The 23,286-nt window shown below is 45.7% G+C and overlaps 1 protein-coding gene across 6 annotated transcripts in view; it reads right to left on the bottom strand.

Moving 5' to 3' along the window:
- Positions 1–23,286, bottom strand: part of LOC122939628 (ATP-dependent translocase ABCB1-like) — a 902,460-nt gene that overhangs the window by 127,796 nt on the left and 751,378 nt on the right. For all 6 annotated transcript variants that reach the window (XM_044295741.1, XM_044295743.1, XM_044295745.1 and 3 more), the window contains one exon: positions 19,422–19,578. In XM_044295741.1, the coding sequence (XP_044151676.1) occupies positions 19,422–19,578 (157 nt within the window). The remainder of the gene's footprint in view (positions 1–19,421; positions 19,579–23,286) is intronic.

Below are 23,286 nucleotides of genomic sequence, written 5' to 3'. Positions count from 1 at the left end.
GGCACGACCTTCATTCCATGTGGGGTCTAGGACCTCATCGTCCCCTGCATCGTCTTCCACCCAGTCTTGATCCCTGACCTCCTGTTCAGTCTGCACACTGCAGAAAGACGCAGCAGTTGGCACCTGTGTTTCGTCATCATCAGAGACATGCTGAGGTGGTATTCCCATGTCCTCATCATCAGGAAACATAAGTGGTTGTGCGTCAGTGCATTCTATGTCTTTCACCGCTGGGGAAGGGCTAGGTGGATGCCCTTGGGAAACCCTGCCAGCGGAGTCTTCAAACAGCATAAGAGACTGCTGCATAACTTGAGGCTGAGACAGTTTCCCTGGTATGCATGGCGGTGATGTGACAGACTGATGGGGTTGGTTTTCAGGCGCCATCTGTGCGCTTTCTGCAGAAGACTGGGTGGGAGATAATGTGAACGTGCTGGATCCACTGTCGGCCACCCAATTGACTAATGCCTGTACCTGCTCAGGCCTTACCATCCTTAGAACGGCATTGGGCCCCACCATATATCGCTGTAAATTCTGGCGGCTACTGGGACCTGAGGTAGTTGGTACACTAGGACGTGTGGATGTGGCAGAACGGCCACGTCCTCTCCCAGCACCAGAGGGTCCACTAACACCACCACGACCATGTCCACGTCCGCGTCCCTTACTAGATGTTTTTCTCATTGTTATGGTTCACCACAACAACAAATATATTATTTGGCCCAATGTATTGTATTCAAATTCAGCGGGATATAAATTTGAGGCCTAGTATTTAGGCGCTGGGTGACCGGTATGGATTTAGTGACAGAATTAGACTTGGAAATGCACAGAAGCGTGTGTGTGAAGTTATTCTGAATGACCCAATGTGCACCTTGAATATTATATACCCTTTTTGGGATAGATTTCAAATAGCTCTGATATAGCAGGAACCACTAAATTATGAAATTGCTAAATTGGGAATTGTACTTCAACCCAGAACAAAAAATGTGCTTTGACGGACACTAAATATCTTGCCCAGCAACAACAGTACAGCGGTGGGTAACGAGAGATTTAGAGGGATTTAAATTTGAGGCCTAGTATTTAGGCGCTGGGTGACAGGTATGGGTTTAGTGACAGAATTAGACTTGGAAATACACAGTAGCGGGTGTGTGTGAAGTTATTCTGAATGACCCAATGTGCACCTTCAATATTATATACCCTTTTTGGGATAGATTTCAAATAGCTCTGATATAGCAGGAACCACTAAATTATGAAATTGCTAAATTGGGAATTGTACTTCAACCCAGAACAAAAAATGTGCTTTGACGGACACTAAATATCTTGCCCAGCAACAACAGTACAGTGGTGGGTAACGAGAGATTTAGAGGGATTTAAATTTGAGGCCTAGTATTTAGGCGCTGGGTCACCGGTATGGATTTAGTGACAGAATTAGACTTGGAAATGCACAGAAGCGTGTGTGTGAAGTTATTCTGAATGACCCTATGTGCACCTTCAATATTATATACCCTTTTAGGGATAGATTTCAAATAGCTCTGATATAGCAGAAACCACTAAATTATGAAATTGCTAAATTGGGAATTGTACTTCAACCCAGAACAAAAAATGTGCTTTGACGGACACTAAATATCTTGCCCAGCAACAACAGTACAGCGGTGGGTAACGAGAGATTTAGAGGGATTTAAATTTGAGGCCTAGTATTTAGGCGCTGGGTCACCGGTATGGATTTAGTGACAGAATTAGACTTGGAAATGCACAGAAGCGTGTGTGTGAAGTTATTCTGAATGACCCTATGTGCACCTTCAATATTATATACCCTTTTAGGGATAGATTTCAAATAGCTCTGATATAGCAGAAACCACTAAATTATGAAATTGCTAAATTGGGAATTGTACTTCAACCCAGAACAAAAAATGTGCTTTGACGGACACTAAATATCTTGCCCAGCAACAACAGTACAGCGGTGGGTAACGAGAGATTTAGAGGGATTTAAATTTGAGGCCTAGTATTTAGGCGCTGGGTGACAGGTATGGGTTTAGTGACAGAATTAGACTTGGAAATACACAGTAGCGGGTGTGTGTGAAGTTATTCTGAATGACCCAATGTGCACCTTCAATATTATATACCCTTTTTGGGATAGATTTCAAATAGCTCTGATATAGCAGGAACCACTAAATTATGAAATTGCTAAATTGGGAATTGTACTTCAACCCAGAACAAAAAATGTGCTTTGACGGACACTAAATATCTTGCCCAGCAACAACAGTACAGCGGTGGGTAACGAGAGATTTAGAGGGATTTAAATTTGAGGCCTAGTATTTAGGCGCTGGGTCACCGGTATGGATTTAGTGACAGAATTAGACTTGGAAATGCACAGAAGCGTGTGTGTGAAGTTATTCTGAATGACCCTATGTGCACCTTCAATATTATATACCCTTTTAGGGATAGATTTCAAATAGCTCTGATATAGCAGAAACCACTAAATTATGAAATTGCTAAATTGGGAATTGTACTTCAACCCAGAACAAAAAATGTGCTTTGACGGACACTAAATATCTTGCCCAGCAACAACAGTACAGCGGTGGGTAACGAGAGATTTAGAGGGATTTAAATTTGAGGCCTAGTATTTAGGCGCTGGGTCACCGGTATGGATTTAGTGACAGAATTAGACTTGGAAATGCACAGAAGCGTGTGTGTGAAGTTATTCTGAATGACCCTATGTGCACCTTCAATATTATATACCCTTTTAGGGATAGATTTCAAATAGCTCTGATATAGCAGAAACCACTAAATTATGAAATTGCTAAATTGGGAATTGTACTTCAACCCAGAACAAAAAATGTGCTTTGACGGACACTAAATATCTTGCCCAGCAACAACAGTACAGTGGTGGGTAACGAGAGATTTAGAGGGATTTAAATTTGAGGCCTAGTATTTAGGCGCTGGGTCACCGGTATGGATTTAGTGACAGAATTAGACTTGGAAATGCACAGAAGCGTGTGTGTGAAGTTATTCTGAATGACCCTATGTGCACCTTCAATATTATATACCCTTTTAGGGATAGATTTCAAATAGCTCTGATATAGCAGAAACCACTAAATTATGAAATTGCTAAATTGGGAATTGTACTTCAACCCAGAACAAAAAATGTGCTTTGACGGACACTAAATATCTTGCCCAGCAACAACAGTACAGCGGTGGGTAACGAGAGATTTAGAGGGATTTAAATTTGAGGCCTAGTATTTAGGCGCTGGGTGACAGGTATGGGTTTAGTGACAGAATTAGACTTGGAAATACACAGTAGCGGGTGTGTGTGAAGTTATTCTGAATGACCCAATGTGCACCTTCAATATTATATACCCTTTTTGGGATAGATTTCAAATAGCTCTGATATAGCAGGAACCACTAAATTATGAAATTGCTAAATTGGGAATTGTATTTCAACCCAGAACAAGAAATGTGCTTGAACGGACACTAAATAACTCGCCCAGCTACAGCACTAGGGACAGATTTAGCTGGATATAAATTTGAGGCCTAGTATTTAGGCGCTGGGTGACCGGTATGGATTTAGTGACAGAATTAGACTGGGATATGGCCAAAAAATGAACAGACTATTGCTGGTTAAATGCACTTGGTGTGACAGCTTCACCCTGATGTAGGCTTTAGCCAAAAAACAACCACACCATTGAGGGTTAAATGCACTTGGTGACAGGCGCAGCTTGCCCCTGATTTTGTATATGGCCAAAAAATGAACAGACTATTGCTGGTTAAATGCACTTGGTGTGACAGCTTCACCCTGATGTAGGCTTTAGCCAAAAAACAACCACACCATTGAGGGTTAAATGCACTTGGTGACAGGCGCAGCTTGCCCCTGATTTTGTATATGGCCAAAAAATGAACAGACTATTGCTGGTTAAATGCACTTGGTGTGACAGCTTCACCCTGATGTAGGCTTTAGCCAAAAAACAACCACACCATTGAGGGTTAAATGCACTTGGTGACAGGCGCAGCTTGCCCCTGATTTTGTATATGGCCAAAAAATGAACAGACTATTGCTGGTTAAATGCACTTGGTGTGACAGCTTCACCCTGATGTAGGCTTTAGCCAAAAAACAACCACACCATTGAGGGTTAAATGCACTTGGTCGCAGCTTGTGCTGGCGCACCACAAGACACAAAATGGCCGCCGATCACCCCAGAAAAATGAGACTGACAAACGGTCTGTGCAGCCTAAAAACAGTGAGCAATTGAGGATCAGCAGCTCAATGATCCACAGCTGCAGATCGATCAGTTAATCAAGTCCTTTGGAGGAGTTAATCTGCCTAATCTCGCCCTACTGTCGCAGCCGCAACCTCTCCCTACGCTAATCAGAGCAGAGTGACGGGCGGCGCTATGTGACTCCAGCTTAAATAGAGGCTGGGTCACATGGTGCTCTGGCCAATCACAGCCATGCCAATAGTAGGCATGGCTGTGATGGCCTCTTGGGGCAAGTAGTATGACGCTTGTTGATTGGCTGCTTTGCAGCCTTTCAAAAAGCGCCAAGAAAGCGTCACAAAAGCGCGAAGAAAGCGACGAACACCGAACCCGAACCCGGACTTTTACGAAAATGTCCGGGTTCGGGTCCGTGTCACGGACACCCCAAAATTCGGTACGAACCCGAACTATACAGTTCGAGTTCGCTCATCCCTATTTGCAACCTTAAAAGAAATGGATGCTGCCTCAATTGCAAATATGATTATGGATTCATGTTGTAAATTTGGATTAAACTTGGAAAAACTCCATGGCCAAGGATATGATGGATGCTCTACAATGGCAGGAAAGGAAGGTGGCGTTCAAGCCATAATAAAAAGAAAATATCCTAAAGCTACTTTTGCTCACTGTGCTTCACATAAATTGAATTTGGTTGTGAATGACCTGAATGCTGTTCCTGATATACGGAAATCTGTTGGCACAGTGAAGGCCATCATCAAGTTTTTCCGTGAGAGTCCAAAAAGAAGATCTCTTATTCCCAATGTGCCATTGCTGAGTGAAACACGCTGGACAGCAAAATATAAGAGCATTCGAATTTTTAGCTCTAACTTTGAAAAAATGTTTCAACAACTAAGCTTTCTGGTCACTACAGCATGTGGTAAGACACGTCAGGACGCATATCAATTGCAATGTTCCTGTAGAACAGTGAGCTTCCTCTTTTGCTTGAATATCATTGCACAATACTCTTCAAGATTATAAGCTGTAAGCCAGGCTCTCCAAGCTGTTCAACTTGGTATTCCCCAAGTATGTGATCATGTACAAGACACCCTAACTGTGTTCCATGAACATAGAGAAAAAGCAGAAGAGAAATTCACAGAAATATTTTCAAGCGTTCAAAGAATGGCAGAAAACTTGAACATCAAACTTTCTGTTCCCAGGCTGTGTAGCCGACAAGTATTTTGTTCTAACTTTATTTGCTCTTCAGTGGAAGAATATGATTGACAATCCATATTTGTGCCATACATGGACTCTATTATTTCAGCATTAGAAAGTCGGTTTCGGAATGAAAGTAAGAAAAATTTCAGCCTGTTTTCACTTTACCCAAAACAAATGGCAAAAATGACACTTGAGGAATACAAATGCCAGATTGCAAACATCAGATAAATGTACAACTTTGAAAATCTGGAAGCCGAAGCAATCACGTAGTATGAGATCTGGTCAACAAAGGCAGAACAGTTTGATAATGGATTTTTAGATTTGTTAAATCAGACAGATTTATTTCCATCACTCCGGCAAGCAATTCTCGTTGCTCTCACATTGCCAGTGACCACCTGTACAGTGGAACGGTCATTCAGCACTATGAGGAGGGTGAAAACCTGGTTGAGGTCGACCATGGCAGATGATCGCTTATCGGGTTTGTGCATCATGAGCATACATCGAGCAAAAATTGAAGAAAACAAACAGCAGATGATTAGAAAAGTAATTGATAAATTTGAACAAGACCACAGACGTTTGCAGTTCCTTTTATCGAGATAACTAACCAGTGAATAAAAACTCTTCAAACGTACTCATTGAAAAATGGCTTGTGCTGGGTCTGCCCCTGATCTGTCTCCTTGACAGTCTCAGCAAATCCTATGCTTTTTTATGGAAAAACATTGTGATTGGCTTTTGATCAACATGTCTGACTCTGATGATGTCAGCCAGGCAGGCAGATTAGAGGCCGAGCCAGCAGCAGCTGACTTTAATAAAGTTAATATTTTACTATATTAAAGGCTTAGCAGGGGCGGGACTAGGGGATGTTTTTAACACTAAGTTCAGCAGGAATACATGTTTGTGTTCCTGACCCTATAGTGATCCTTTAAATTTGAGAGTAGGTGTTTACAGTTCCTAATCTACAACCATCTATTCTGTTAAAGTTTATATGTTTATTTTCCAATTTGGTAGACAATTGTTATCTCTAGTCCAGTCAAGTTCATCCTAAAGGTGTTCAATTGGGTTGAAGTCAGGGCTCTATAGGGCCGGGCCAGTCATGTTCTTCCACACCAAACAAATCTAAGGGCCCTTTCACACCTGCGTTATAGTCTTCCGGCATAGAGTTCCGTCGTCGGGGCTCTATGCCGGAAGAATACTGATCAGGATTTTCCTAATGCATTCTGAATGGACAGTCCGTCCTTCAGGATGCATCATGATGTCTTCAGTTCCGGAACGGAACGTTTTTTGGCGGCAGCAAATAGCGCAGCATGCTGCGCTTTTTGCTCCGGCCAAAAATCCGGAACACTTGCCGCAAGGCCGGATCCGGAATGAATGCCCATTGAAAGGCATTGATCCGGATCCGGCCTTAAGCTAAATGTCGTTTCGGCGCATTGCCGGATGCGACGTTTAGCTTTTTCTCAATGGTTACCATGGCTGCCGGGACGCTAAAGTCCTGGCAGCCATGGTAAACTGTAGTGGGGGAGCGGGGAGCAGCATACTTACCATCCGTGCGGCTCCCGGGGCGCTCCAGAGTGACGTCAGGGCGCCCCAGGCGCATGGATGACGTGATCGCATGGATCACATGATCCATGCGCATGGGGCGCTCTGACGTCATTCTGGAGCGCCCCGGGAGCCGCGCGGATGGTAAGTATGCTGCTCCCCCGCTCCCCACTACTACTATGGCACCCAGGACTTTAATAGCGTCCTGGGTGCCATAGTAACACTGAAAGCATTTTGAAGACGGATCCGTCTTCAAATGCTTTCAGTACACTTGCGTTTTTCCGGATCCGGCGTGTAATTCCGGCAAGTGGAGTACACGCCGGATCCGGACAACGCAAGTGTGAAAGAGGCCTAACTATGTCTTTGAGGACCTTACTTTGTACTCTGGGGCATAGTCATGCTAGTTAAAGTGAAAACAGACTTCCTTTAAATTATTCCCACATCATGGCTGGAAGCATAGCATTTTCTTGGTATGCTGAAGAATTAAAATGTCCCTCCAATAAAAGTAGCCCAATCCCTGATAAACAGCCACATACCAGTATCTATCTTTCATCAAACTTTACAGTTGGAGCTTGGTACAATGCAGTCAGAAGTAACATTCTTCTTGCATCTGCCACACCTAGACCCACCTATCAGTCTGCCAAATGGAGATGTGCATGCCCTGTGTATATGTATGTATGATTAGTAAATTTTATGTTATTTATTTTAATGCATTTCAAAATAAATACAGTTGTCAATATTTTAGCTGTCATATGTTTTGTTTATGTTATATCACCAAATGCAGTTTCCACATTTTTTATTCAGTTATAGTGCCTTGATCATGGGTGTATGACTAATGTGGTGCATTGAATAATGTTTACATTAAAGGCACACGATAATCACCAGGTCCAGAATAACTACAGCTTATTAAAATAGTTCTGGTGAGTATAATCAGCCCCTTCAAGCTTTTTGCCGTAAACACTGTGTTTTCAGAGAAAATCCAGTGTTTACATTACTGCCTAGGAATACATCCACTGATCACTAGGGATGAGCGAACTCGAACTGTATAGTTCGGGTTCGTACCGAATTTTGGGGTGTCCGTGACACGGACCCGAACCCGGACATTTTCGTAAAAGTCCGGGTTCGGGTTCGGTGTTCGTCGCTTTCTTCGCGCTTTTGTGACGCTTTCTTGGCGCTTTTTGAAAGGCTGCAAAGCAGCCAATCAACAAGCGTCATACTACTTGCCCCAAGAGGCCATCACAGCCATGCCTACTATTGGCATGGCTGTGATTGGCCAGAGCACCATGTGACCCAGCCTCTATTTAAGCTGGAGTCACATAGCGCCGCCCGTCACTCTGCTCTGATTAGCGTAGGGAGAGGTTGCGGCTGCGACAGTAGGGCGAGATTAGGCAGATTAACTCCTCCAAAGGACTTGATTAACTGATCGATCTGCAGCTGTGGATCATTGAGCTGCTGATCCTCAATTGCTCACTGTTTTTAGGCTGCCCAGACCGTTTGTCAGTCACATTTTTCTGGGGTGATCGGCGGCCATTTTGTGTCTTGTGGTGCGCCAGCACAAGCTGCGACCAAGTGCATTTAACCCTCAATGGTGTGGTTGTTTTTTGGCTAAAGCCTACATCAGGGTGAAGCTGTCACACCAAGTGCATTTAACCAGCAATAGTCTGTTTATTTTTTGGCCATATACTACATCAGGGGCAAGCTGCACCTGTCACCAAGTGCATTTAACCCTCAATGGTGCGTTTGTTTTTTGGCTAAAGCCTACATCAGGGTGAAGCTGTCACACCAAGTGCATTTAACCAGCAATAGTCTGTTTATTTTTTGGCCATATACTACATCAGGGGCAAGCTGCGCCCGTCACCAAGTGCATTTAACCCTCAGTAGTGTGGTTGGTCAAGCTATCACACCAAGTGCATTTAACCAGCAATAGTCTGTTCATTTTTTGGCCATATACTAAATCAGGGGCAAGCTGCGCCCGTCACCAAGTGCATTTAACCAGCAATAGTCTGTTCATTTTTTGGCCATATACTACATCAGGGGCAAGCTGCGCCCGTCACCAAGTGCATTTAACCCTCAGTAGTGTGGTTGGTCAAGCTGTGACACCAAGTGCATTTAACCAGCAATAGTCTGTTCATTTTTTGGCCATATACTACATCAGGGGCAAGCTGCGCCCATCACCAAGTGCATTTAACCAGCAATAGTGTGGTTATTTTTTGGCCATATCCCAGTCTAATTCTGTCACTAAATCCATACCGGTCACCCAGCGCCTAAATACTAGGCCTCAAATTTATATCCCGCTAAATCTCTCGTTACCGCTGTCCTGTTGTGGCTGGGAAAGTTATTTAGTGTCCGTCAAAGCACATTTTTTGTTCTGGGTTGAAATACAATTCCCAATTTAGCAATTTAAAAATTTAGTGGTTTCTGCTGTATCAGAGCTATTTGAAATCTATCCCTAAAAGGGTATATAATATTCAAGGTGCACATAGGGTCATTCAGAATAACTTCACACACCCGCTACTGTGCATTTCCAAGTCTAATTCTGTCACTAAACCCATACCTGTCACCCAGCGCCTAAATACTAGGCCTCAAATTCATATCCAGCTAAATCTGTCGTTAGTGCTGTAGCTGGGCGAGTTATTTAGTGTCCGTTCAAGCACATTTCTTGTTCTGGGTTGAAATACAATTCCCAATTTAGCAATTTCATAATTTAGTGGTTTCTGCTATATCAGAGCTATTTGAAATCTATCCCTAAAAGGGTAGATCATATTGAAGGTGCACATAGGGACATTCAGAATAACTTCACACACCCGCTACTGTGCATTTCCAAGTCTAATTCTGTCACTAAACCCATACCTGTCACCCAGCGCCTAAATACTAGGCCTCAAATTTATATCCAGCTAAATCTGTCCTTAGTGCTGTAGCTGGGCGAGTTATTTAGTGTCCGTTCAAGCACATTTCTTGTTCTGGGTTGAAATACAATTCCCAATTTAGCAATTTCATAATTTAGTGGTTTCTGCTATATCAGAGCTATTTGAAATCTATCCCTAAAAGGGTAGATCATATTGAAGGTGCACATAGGGACATTCAGAATAACTTCACACACCCGCTACTGTGCATTTCCAAGTCTAATTCTGTCACTAAACCCATACCTGTCACCCAGCGCCTAAATACTAGGCCTCAAATTTATATCCAGCTAAATCTGTCCTTAGTGCTGTAGCTGGGCGAGTTATTTAGTGTCCGTTCAAGCACATTTCTTGTTCTGGGTTGAAATACAATTCCCAATTTAGCAATTTCATAATTTAGTGGTTTCTGCTATATCAGAGCTATTTGAAATCTATCCCTAAAAGGGTATATAATATTCAAGGTGCACATTGGGTCATTCAGAATAACTTCACACACACCCGCTACTGTGTATTTCTAAGTCTAATTCTGTCACTAAACCCATACCTGTCACCCAGCGCCTAAATACTAGGCCTCAAATTTATATCCTGCTAAATCTCTCGTTAACGCTGTCCTGTTGTGGCTGGGAAAGTTATTTAGTGTCCGTCAAAGCACATTTTTTGTTCTGGGTTGAAATACAATTCCCAATTTAGCAATTTCATAATTTAGTGGTTTCTGCTATATCAGAGCTATTTGAAATCTATCCCTAAAAGGGTATATAATATTCAAGGTGCACATTGGGTCATTCAGAATAACTTCACACACACCCGCTACTGTGTATTTCCAAGTCTAATTCTGTCACTAAACCCATACCTGTCACCCAGCGCCTAAATACTAGGCCTCAAATTTATATCCTGCTAAATCTCTCGTTAACGCTGTCCTGTTGTGGCTGGGAAAGTTATTTAGTGTCCGTCAAAGCACATTTTTTGTTCTGGGTTGAAATACAATTCCCAATTTAGCAATTTCATAATTTAGTGGTTTCTGCTATATCAGAGCTATTTGAAATCTATCCCTAAAAGGGTATATAATATTCAAGGTGCACATTGGGTCATTCAGAATAACTTCACACACACACGCTTCTGTGCATTTCCAAGTCTAATTCTGTCACTAAATCCATACCGGTCACCCAGCGCCTAAATACTAGGCCTCAAATTTATATCCTGCTAAATCTCTCGTTAACGCTGTCCTGTTGTGGCTGGGAAAGTTATTTAGTGTCCGTCAAAGCACATTTTTTGTTCTGGGTTGAAATACAATTCCCAATTTAGCAATTTCATAATTTAGTGGTTTCTGCTATATCAGAGCTATTTGAAATCTATCCCTAAAAGGGTATATAATATTCAAGGTGCACATTGGGTCATTCAGAATAACTTCACACACACCCGCTACTGTGTATTTCTAAGTCTAATTCTGTCACTAAACCCATACCTGTCACCCAGCGCCTAAATACTAGGCCTCAAATTTATATCCTGCTAAATCTCTCGTTAACGCTGTCCTGTTGTGGCTGGGAAAGTTATTTAGTGTCCGTCAAAGCACATTTTTTGTTCTGGGTTGAAATACAATTCCCAATTTAGCAATTTCATAATTTAGTGGTTTCTGCTATATCAGAGCTATTTGAAATCTATCCCTAAAAGGGTATATAATATTCAAGGTGCACATTGGGTCATTCAGAATAACTTCACACACACACACTTCTGTGCATTTCCAAGTCTAATTCTGTCACTAAATCCATACCGGTCACCCAGCGCCTAAATACTAGGCCTCAAATTTATATCCTGCTAAATCTCTCGTTAACGCTGTCCTGTTGTGGCTGGGAAAGTTATTTAGTGTCCGTCAAAGCACATTTTTTGTTCTGGGTTGAAATACAATTCCCAATTTAGCAATTTCATAATTTAGTGGTTTCTGCTATATCAGAGCTATTTGAAATCTATCCCTAAAAGGGTATATAATATTCAAGGTGCACATTGGGTCATTCAGAATAACTTCACACACACACGCTTCTGTGCATTTCCAAGTCTAATTCTGTCACTAAATCCATACCGGTCACCCAGCGCCTAAATACTAGGCCTCAAATTTATATCCTGCTAAATCTCTCGTTAACGCTGTCCTGTTGTGGCTGGGAAAGTTATTTAGTGTCCGTCAAAGCACATTTTTTGTTCTGGGTTGAAATACAATTCCCAATTTAGCAATTTCATAATTTAGTGGTTTCTGCTATATCAGAGCTATTTGAAATCTATCCCTAAAAGGGTATATAATATTCAAGGTGCACATTGGGTCATTCAGAATAACTTCACACACACACGCTTCTGTGCATTTCCAAGTCTAATTCTGTCACTAAATCCATACCGGTCACCCAGCGCCTAAATACTAGGCCTCAAATTTATATCCCGCTGAATTTGAATACAATACATTGGGCCAAATAATATATTTGTTGTTGTGGTGAACCATAACAATGAGAAAAACATCTAGTAAGGGACGCGGACGTGGACATGGTCGTGGTGGTGTTAGTGGACCCTCTGGTGCTGGGAGAGGACGTGGCCGTTCTGCCACATCCACACGTCCTAGTGTACCAACTACCTCAGGTCCCAGTAGCCGCCAGAATTTACAGCGATATATGGTGGGGCCCAATGCCGTTCTAAGGATGGTAAGGCCTGAGCAGGTACAGGCATTAGTCAATTGGGTGGCCGACAGTGGATCCAGCACGTTCACATTATCTCCCACCCAGTCTTCTGCAGAAAGCGCACAGATGGCGCCTGAAAACCAACCCCATCAGTCTGTCACATCACCCCCATGCATACCAGGGAAACTGTCTCAGCCTCAAGTTATGCAGCAGTCTCTTATGCTGTTTGAAGACTCCGCTGGCAGGGTTTCCCAAGGGCATCCACCTAGCCCTTCCCCAGCGGTGAAAGACATAGAATGCACTGACGCACAACCACTTATGTTTCCTGATGATGAGGACATGGGAATACCACCTCAGCATGTCTCTGATGATGACGAAACACAGGTGCCAACTGCTGCGTCTTTCTGCAGTGTGCAGACTGAACAGGAGGTCAGGGATCAAGACTGGGTGGAAGACGATGCAGGGGACGATGAGGTCCTAGACCCCACATGGAATGAAGGTCGTGCCACTGACTTTCACAGTTCGGAGGAAGAGGCAGTGGTGAGACCGAGCCAACAGCGTAGCAAAAGAGGGAGCAGTGGGCAAAAGCAGAACACCCGCCGCCAAGAGACTCCGCCTGCTACTGACCGCCGCCATCTGGGACCGAGCACCCCAAAGGCAGCTTCAAGGAGTTCCCTGGCATGGCACTTCTTCAAACAATGTGCTGACGACAAGACCCGAGTGGTTTGCACGCTGTGCCATCAGAGCCTGAAGCGAGGCATTAACGTTCTGAACCTGAGCACAACCTGCATGACCAGGCACCTGCATGCAAAGCATGAACTGCAGTGGAGTAAACACCTTAAAACCAAGGAAGTCACTCAGGCTCCCCCTGCTACCTCTTCTGCTGCTGCCGCCTCGGCCTATTCTGCTGCTGCCGCCTCGGCCTCTTCCTCCGCCTCTGGAGGAACGTTGGCACCTGCCGCCCAGCAAACAGGGGATGTACCACCAACACCACCACCACCACCTCCGTCACCAAGCGTCTCAACCATGTCACACGCCAGCGTTCAGCTCTCCATCTCACAAACATTTGATAGAAAGCGTAAATTCCCACCTAGCCACCCTCGATCCCTGGCCCTGAATGCCAGCATTTCTAAACTACTGGCCTATGAAATGCTGTCATTTAGGCTGGTGGACACAGACAGCTTCAAACAGCTCATGTCGCTTGCTGTCCCACAGTATGTTGTTCCCAGCCGGCACTACTTCTCCAAGAGAGCCGTGCCTTCCCTGCACAACCAAGTATCCGATAAAATCAAGTGTGCACTGCGCAACGCCATCTGTAGCAAGGTCCACCTAACCACAGATACGTGGACCAGTAAGCACGGCCAGGGACGCTATATCTCCCTAACTGCACACTGGGTAAATGTAGTGGCAGCTGGGCCCCAGGCGGAGAGCTGTTTGGCGCACGTCCTTCCGCCGCCAAGGATCGCAGGGCAACATTCTTTGCCTCCTGTTGCCACCTCCTCCTTCTCGGCTTCCTCCTCCTCTTCTTCCACCTGCTCATCCAGTCAGCCACACACCTTCACCACCAACTTCAGCACAGCCCGGGGTAAACGTCAGCAGGCCATTCTGAAACTCATATGTTTTGGGGACAGGCCCCACACCGCACAGGAGTTGTGGCGGGGTATTGAACAACAGACCGACGAGTGGTTGCTGCCGGTGAGCCTCAAGCCCGGCCTGGTGGTGTGTGATAATGGGCGAAATCTCGTTGCAGCTCTGGGACTAGCCAATTTGACGCACATCCCTTGCTTGGCGCATGTGCTGAATTTGGTGGTGCAGAAGTTCATTCACAACTACCCCGACATGTCAGAGCTGCTGCATAAAGTGCGGGCCGTCTGTTCGCGCTTCCGGCGTTCACATCCTGCTGCTGCTCGCCTGTCTGCGCTACAGCGTAACTTCGGCCTTCCCGCTCACCGCCTCATATGCGACGTGCCCACCAGGTGGAACTCCACCTTGCACATGCTGGACAGACTGTGCGAGCAGCAGCAGGCCATAGTGGAGTTTCAGCTGCAGCACGCACGGGTCAGTCGCACTACAGAACAGCACCACTTCACCACCAATGACTGGGCCTCCATGCGAGACCTGTGTGCCCTGTTGCGCTGTTTCGAGTACTCCACCAACATGGCCAGTGGCGATGACACCGTTATCAGCGTTACAATACCACTTCTATGTCTCCTTGAGAAAACACTTAGGGCGATGATGGAAGAGGAGGTGGCCCAGGAGGAGGAGGAGGAGGAGGAAGAGGGGTCATTTTTAGCACTTTCAGGCCAGTCTCTTCGAAGTGACTCAGAGGGAGGTTTTTGGCAACAGCAGAGGCCAGGTACAAATGTGGCCAGCCAGGGCCCACTACTGGAGGACGAGGAGGACGAGGATGAGGAGGAGGTGGAGGAGGATGAGGATGAAGCATGGTCACAGCGGGGTGGCACCCAACGCAGCTCGGGTCCATCACTGGTGCGTGGCTGGGGGGAAAGGCAGGACGATGACGATACGCCTCCCACAGAGGACAGCTTGTCCTTACCCCTGGGCAGCCTGGCACACATGAGCGACTACATGCTGCAGTGCCTGCGCAACGACAGCAGAGTTGCCCACATTTTAACCTGTGCGGACTACTGGGTTGCCACCCTGCTGGATCCACGCTACAAAGACAATGTGCCCACCTTACTTCCTGCACTGGAGCGTGATAGGAAGATGCGCGAGTACAAGCGCACGTTGGTAGACGCGCTACTGAGAGCATTCCCAAATGTCACAGGGGAACAAGTGGAAGCCCAAGGCCAAGGCAGAGGAGGAGCAAGAGGTCGCCAAGGCAGCTGTGTCACGGCCAGCTCCTCTGAGGGCAGGGTTAGCATGGCAGAGATGTGGAAAACTTTTGTCAACACGCCACAGCTAACTGCACCACCACCTGATACGCAACGTGTTAGCAGGAGGCAACATTTCACTAACATGGTGGAACAGTACGTGTGCACACCCCTCCACGTACTGACTGATGGTTCGGCCCCATTCAACTTCTGGGTCTCTAAATTGTCCACGTGGCCAGAGCTAGCCTTTTATGCCTCGGAGGTGCTGGCCTGCCCGGCAGCCAGCGTTTTGTCTGAACGTGTATTCAGCACGGCAGGGGGCGTCATTACAGACAAACGCAGCCGCCTGTCTACAGCCAATGTGGACAAGCTGACGTTCATAAAAATGAACCAGGCATGGATCCCACAGGACCTGTCCGTCCCTTGTCCAGATTAGACATTAACTACCTCCCCATAACCATATATTATTGGACTCCAGGGCACTTCCTCATTCAATCCTATTTTTATTTTCATTTTACCATTATATTGCGAGGCTACCCAAAGTTGAATGAACCTCTCCTCTGCCTGTGTGCTAGGCCTAAATATATGCCAATGGACTGTTGCAGTGGTGGCTGACATGAAGCCTGATTCTCTGCTATGACATGCAGACTAATTCTCTGCTGACATGAAGCCACATTGTCTGTTACGGGACCTCTCTCCTCTGCCTGGGTGCTGGGCCTAAATTTATGACAATGGACTGTTGCAGTGGTGGCTGACGTGAAGCCTGATTCTCTGCTATGACATGCAGACTGATTCTCTGCTGACATGAAGCCAGATTGTCTGTTACGGGACCTCTCTGCTCTGCCTGTGTGCTAGGCCTAAATATATGCCAATGGACTGTTGCAGTGGTGGGTGACTGTGAAGCCTCATTCTCTGCTATGACATGCAGACTGATTCTCTGCTGTCATGAAGCCAGATTGTCTGTTACGGGACCTCTCTGCTCTGCCTGTGTGCTAGGCCTAAATATATGCCAATGGACTGTTGCAGTGGTGGGTGACGTGAAGCCTCATTCTCTGCTATGACATGCAGACTGATTCTCTGCTGACATGAAGCCAGATTGTCTGTTACGGGACCTCTCTCCTCTGCCTGTGTGCTAGGCCTAAATATATGCCAATGGACTGTTGCAGTGGTGGCTGACGTGAAGCCTCATTCTCTGCTATGACATGCAGACTGATTCTCTGCTGACATGAAGCCAGATTCTCTGTTACGGGACCTCTCTCCTCTGCCTGTGTGTGTGCTGGGCCTAAATATATGCCAATGGACTGTTGCAGTGGTGGCTGACGTGAAGCCTCATTCTCTGCTATGACATGCAGACTGATTCTCTGCTGACATGAAGCCAGATTCTCTGTTACGGGACCTCTCTCCTCTGCCTGTGTGTGTGCTGGGCCTAAATATATGCCAATGGACTGTTGCAGTGGTGGCTGACGTGAAGCCTCATTCTCTGCTATGACATGCAGACTAATTCTCTGCTGACATGAAGACAGATTCTCTGTTACGGGACCTCCCTCCTCTGCCTGGGTGCTGGGCCTAAATATATGCCAATGGACTGTTGCAGTGGTGGCTGACGTGAAGCCTCATTCTCTGCTATGACATGCAGACTAATTCTCTGCTGACATGAAGACAGATTCTCTGTTACGGGACCTCTCTCCTCTGCCTGGGTGCCGGGGCCTAAATATCTGAGAATGGACTGTTCCAGTGGTGGGTGACGGGAAGCCAGATTCTCTGCTATGGAACCTCTCTCCAATTGATTTTGGTTAATTTTTATTTATTTAATTTTTATTTTAATTCATTTCCCTATCCACATTTGTTTGCAGGGGATTTACCTACATGTTGCTGCCTTTTGCAGCCCTCTAGCTCTTTCCTGGGCTGTTTTACAGCCTTTTTAGTGCCGAAAAGTTCGGGTCCCCATTGACTTCAATGGGGTTCGGGTTCGGGACGAAGTTCGGATCGGGTTCGGATCCCGAACCCGAACATTTCCGGGATGTTCGGCCGAACTTCTCGAACCCGAACATCCAGGTGTTCGCTCAACTCTACTGATCACTCCTCATATGGCAGCTAGAGGTACATCATAGGGCAGTGCTGCACACTGTGACTGCGGACTGGAATAAAAGTATGATTTTATTATATATGAGGGGGCAAAGAAGGAGAGGGGAGGCAGAGGGAGCTATAGAACCAGGGATACAACTTTGTATTCCTGGCACTTATAATATACATTTAAGCTTTTCCATCACGTTGCACAGCTCATGCGTTATTATACTTTGTAATAATGAATATGCCCCTCCCCTTCATTACATTCTCAGAAACAAGCATAGCATAGATGTCAATAAAATTATGCACCCCCCTGGAAATATTTCTGCGGACGCCCATGCCTGCAACTTCTGGGTCTCTAAATTGGGCACATGGTCTTGATCTAGCACTTTACCCCTTGGAGATGCTGGCCTGCCCTGCAGCCAGTGTAATGACTGAAGTGTGTTTAGCACGACTGGAGTCGGTTATCACAGGTTATATTTCCCAATGTTTTGAGGTGTATTTCTACAGCCATTTTAGTGCTCAAAAGTTTGGGTCCCCATTGACTTCAATGGGGTTCGGGTTCGGGGTAGAGTTTGGGTCAAGTTTGGGTCCCGAACTCAAACTTTTTTGTAAAGTTCAGCCGATTGCGATTTACATCCTCCCCACTTTGTGACTGGGCCACTATGTTGACTCCTCATGCGGTTGCCCCCCTCTCCACTCTGTGGCTGGGTCACTATGTTGACTCCTCATGTCGTTACCATTCTCTCTACTCTGTGACTGGACCACTATGCTGACTGCTCATGTGGTTGCCACTGTCACCACTCTGTAACTAGTCCATTGTGATGAAGGCACAATAGCCGAAACACCTCCTTGTATACGCTATGTGATGTGTGGAATTGATTGAAAGCATACAGTGTAAAAATGAAAAAGCAAGATATAACTGCCGGGATTTCTTTCTTCTTTTGCTTGTGGAGTCTGCTCCTTCCCACGGACCGGGTGCTGGCTGGATATTGCTAAACCCAAAAAGGACCTTGAGATGGGGAGATCTGTCACTTTGCATGTAGTCTCCCTCACTATCCATTTCTTGCAGTTTGAGTGTGGGTTCGCTCACAGAAGTACTGCTGGGGGACAATTTACGAGACTGGGGAGGCCTTGTTGTGGCGAGCTGATTGCCACTTTTGTACAAACGAGCCCAAAGAACCTGTTTGACATGAGGTCCAATTTTCACAAGTGCTGTTAAATTTGATCCTTCTCTCGTTGGATGTTGTTAATTGACAGATTTAGTCTCCTCCAGCTGGTGGCACCATTTTTCTGGGTGATGAAAACCTAGTGTAGTATTTCTTAGCACAGGTTAGGTTAAGATACTAAGTGAGCATTCAGTGAAAATGCTATTGTTGGTGGTTGTCTTGAGACAGCAGGAAAAAAATGGATCGCTGGCCCCTTAAGTCTCCCTGTAAAGTGGACTTTAGTTGCCCAACATCCTAAAAAATAAAGGCTGTGCCTTTTAAGAGTTTGGTGCAAGGAGAAGTGTGCCCTCCGTTTGCATTGCAGGTCTTTATGCAGACCTAGGATGTTTGCTGCTACTGCTCTTTAATACGGGGTCTCCCAGAGGCAAGGTCAGCCCAAGTGCTTGTCCACGTGCAGTCTGAAATGCAGACTCTGATCTGCATGGAGCCCATATTTATAATGTAGTTTTTAAATGAGACGCTCAACCCTTCTCCAGAGGATGCTATGTTAGAATTTTACTGCATATATATTGCCTGAACCTATCACAGAGCACTTTACAGATACTGGGGGAGATTTATCAAATACCGGTGTAAAGGAAAATGGACTTAGTTCCCCAAAGTGACCTTTCAGATTCCACCTTTCATTTTTCAGCGCTCCTTAGAAAAATGGAAGATGGGATCTGATTCGTTGATAACGGCAACTAAGCTAGTTTTCCTTTGTTCCAATTTTGATAAATTCCCCCGACCCTCCTGTATCCACTCACATCAGTCTCTGTTCCCAATGCATTATAAACAATACAGAAAAATACTGCATATGCATATATTTACTTACCAAAGTTTCTCCTTGTTCACTGAATATGTCAATAGCTGGTGTTCTATCCAACAGCTGAAAAATGCGTTCAGCTGATAATTTTGCTTTTCCAAAATTTAATGTTAAGGAATCTTGCCTTGTTACTTTACGAACAGCAAACATAATGACAAAAAATGTCCTAAAAGAAGGCACAGTAGAAATAATGAAGCATAGTAGAAATAATTCATAAATAATAAAAAGTCAACTTAAAAGGTAAGCCTAAAATGAACATAAAATAATGAAACATAACTGCATGTGATATCATTTAGATGCCAGCCAGCCATACAGAATTTGCAGTTTGTCACATTGGGAGAGGTACTAGATGGGTTAACTAGAAGCAAAAAAAAAAAAGTCAGAGAGAGATGTACTTTGGTACCACTTCCAGAGTATTGCACGGATTAGAAATACAAATTAAATGGGAGAGGGGGGAGGCATACTGTATGTAAAACACAACTTTTAATAATACTAGTTTAGAAAACGGCCCCTAACAGTTACAGACAAACAGAAATAAAACACAACAAAAAGACCTTGCACGGGGCTTGAGATATTAATCAAGAGCTAAATACAGGGCCCAAGCCAGAAATTCATAGAGGTTCTGTTGACGGGAAAAAGTAACCATAACTATAACCATGATCAATATTTGAGACTGGTAAAAATAGGTGGATCTTACCGGTCCAGTTGGGTATTGTCACGTGGATATAAATAAGGTGCCAGTGCTATAAAAACAGCTCCCAAATAATAGATGTCAAATATCAAGTCTAGATATGGAGCCGGGGTAAGGGATCTAATACTGTCCCTAATATACCCTACTTGGACTGGTGTTCCCTAATGACCTCCTAATACGGATGCAAAGTCGGAATCACAGCAGCATATCCAGTGCGTCTTTTATTGGAAGCCTTGAGTGCACACACAGACAAAATACGACGTTTCGGCTACGCAGTAGCCTTTGTCAAGTATACAAATGGTAAAAACTGGCAATGTTAAATACATATGTGACCACTCCCACAACATATTGGAGCCAATCATTAGGGGGCTCAGCCCACTCGATACATCAGTGCAATTAAAAACCTGTGTACCTGAAACATATGAAACATTGTCTGATAATGCTAGGTATCCTCACATCCACTTCGGCGTCTGGCCAATCGCAATGCGCATGTCCGTGATGTCATCTGCATGACGCGCAGCCATCATGTGACTTGATGACACGTTGGTCACGTGATTGACGGCTGTGCGTCACGCAGATAGCGCAATGACGTCACGGACATGCGCATTGCGATTGGCCAGACGCCGAAGTGGATGTGAGGATACCTAGCATTATCAGACGATGTTTCAGGTACACATTTATATATTTCAGATGGCCTGGTTATTCAAGAGGCTGTTTTTAATTGCACTGATATAGCAAGTGGGCTGAGCCCCCTAATGATTGGCTCCAATATGTTGTGGGTGTGGTCACATATATGTATTTAACATTGCCAGTTTTTACCATTTGTATACTTGACAAAGGCTACTTGTAGAACGTCATATTTTGTCTGTGTGTGCACTCAAGGCTTCCAATAAAAGACGCACTGGATATGCTGCTGTGATTCCTACTTTGCATCGTTGTTCGTGGACTGCTAGGATCTGTGGTCCCTCCGCGGCTGTTGCATTCTGGTTTTGGTCTAAAGGTCCGGTTGTGCTGCTCTTTCACCTTTGTTTTGCTCCTAATACAGAGTCATCTCCCCGAAAGGGACAGCCCTGTCCGGTATCTCACCCTAATCTATAGACCCTAGAATGCCCTAGTACCATAAACAACAGGAGGGCTTCAAGGGACCTCGGATGCTCCAAAGTACACCTTGAGATGATACTGTTTCACTTATATCTCAAAGGATTCACACAGTGAATACTTTCTTCAGGGTGGGTGCCTGTTCCCCAGGTTCCAGTCCGGGACTTGATGCATGCTCATATCCAGGGATCCTATTTAATCCTGCTGCTGGATCTTAGGTGTGTCTCAGTCTGGAGGAAAGGCACACAGTGTGAAGTAACACTGTCAGAGTGTGCTACAACTGTTTGACCCGGCTGTGATCTGGATGTTCTGGCTGTATTTTTGATGAAGAGCCTAAATAAAGAGGACTTTTTGTTGACCGTTTTGATGTCCCTGCCTCTGTACACTGGTCAAGTGAGTACGGTTCCCCACAAGTGGTGTCGGATGTGGGCAAGTGATCAGTGAGGCAAGCACTATTGTGCATGTCCTTCATAAAGCCAGCTAAGTTTTGCCATAAGACAGCGGATCAAATGGAGGCAATACTACAGCAGCTGGTCCGGGCTAATGCCCAACAAGCCGAGTGCAATGCACAACAGCAAGCAGCGAACACCCAGCAACAACAGATAAACAGCCTGTTGATTCAACAGATGGCGGTCATGCAAGAGACCCTACGAGCATCCCAGCAAGGAACCTTACCTGCAGTGACCCCGTATCCGTCTGATGCCAGAGATAAAGTCTGGTCAGCGATGAGGAAAATGAGTCCTGAGGATGACGGGGAGGCATTCCTTGCGGTATTTGAAAGGACGGTGGAGCGGAAAAACCTGCCATCTGAACAGTGGGCTGAGGTGGTGGCACCGTTCCTGGTAGGAGACGCCAAGAAAACCTATTTTGTCCTCGGTCGTGAGGACACTCAGGACTATAAGAAACTTAAAGGTGAGGTCTTGGTTCGGATGGGGGTTAACACGTATGTGCACGCACAAAGGGTGTACCAGTGTTTTTTTTCAGAGACCCGGCCCGCCCGGTCTCGGGCATATGACTTGCTGCACCTGGTGAAGAAGTGGCTCCAGCGGGGGACTTTGAGTCCCTCACAAATGATTGAGCGGGTGGTAGTGGACAGTTTTGTGTGCACACTGCCAAGGGCCATACAGCGCTGGGTGGGCCAAGTAGACCCAGGCAACCTTGATCAGTTGGTTAACCTGGTCGAGCGGTATATGGCGACCCAGTACTATGCTCAGTTGAGAGAGACACGCCAGCCCACCTCCCAGCCTAGAAAGCCTGGAACAAGGGCCCGGCCTTCTATGGGGGGAATGCTACCAAAACTCCTGTGAGGCGAGTCCCGGGGACCCGCAAGGCCACTGTGATTCGGTGCTGGCGCTGCCAAGGCCCGGGACATGTTGTGGCTAACTGCCCTATGACTTCTTAACCCGTGGACTGTGGGTTCAGTTGCCGGTCCTCGTTCTATGCACGACCTGTGTGCATTGCTGATCCTCTGCTGGCCGCTGATATGCCTCCATTCTGCCAGGTTTCTGTTAATGGGTACCCAGTCAAGGCACTGCTGGATTCTGGGAGCCTGGTAACCCTTGTGCATGAGTCACTGATTTCAGAAGAAATTCCAGGAAATCAGAAAATAGCCATAGTCTGTATCCATGGAAACCCCTGGAAGTATCCCACAACGAGGGTTACCCTGTCCGCGTTAGGCAGAGAAGTACAAGAAGTTGTCGGGGTGGGGCGACAACTTCCTTATGACGCCATTTTGGGAAGAGACTTACCCATGTTCTGGACACTGTCGAAGAACGGTACACATTCTCTTAGGGGGAAAACTGTTCGGGCCCTGAACCCGACGACCCCGATACTAGAGTACTAGCCATAATGGTCACCACCACAGATATACAGTGCAATCCGGATAGGTTTCCCCTAGAGGTGTTGGCTGGTGAGACGGTAGAGACCCCATCCATCCCGGACCTGGAGGTGTCCCGAGAAATGTTCGGGACAGCCCAGCTCCAGGATCCTATATTGATGCGGGCGAGAGAAGGGGCAACCATAATTAATGGCTTGGCTAGGCACCCAGGAGCAGAATCTGTTTCCCCACCTGGCTTTTAACCAAGA

The sequence above is a fragment of the Bufo gargarizans genome, chromosome 5 (assembly GCF_014858855.1).
Source record: "Bufo gargarizans isolate SCDJY-AF-19 chromosome 5, ASM1485885v1, whole genome shotgun sequence".
Classification (NCBI taxonomy): Eukaryota; Metazoa; Chordata; class Amphibia; order Anura; family Bufonidae; genus Bufo; species Bufo gargarizans.
This window is presented reverse-complemented; position numbering and strand designations above follow the sequence as displayed.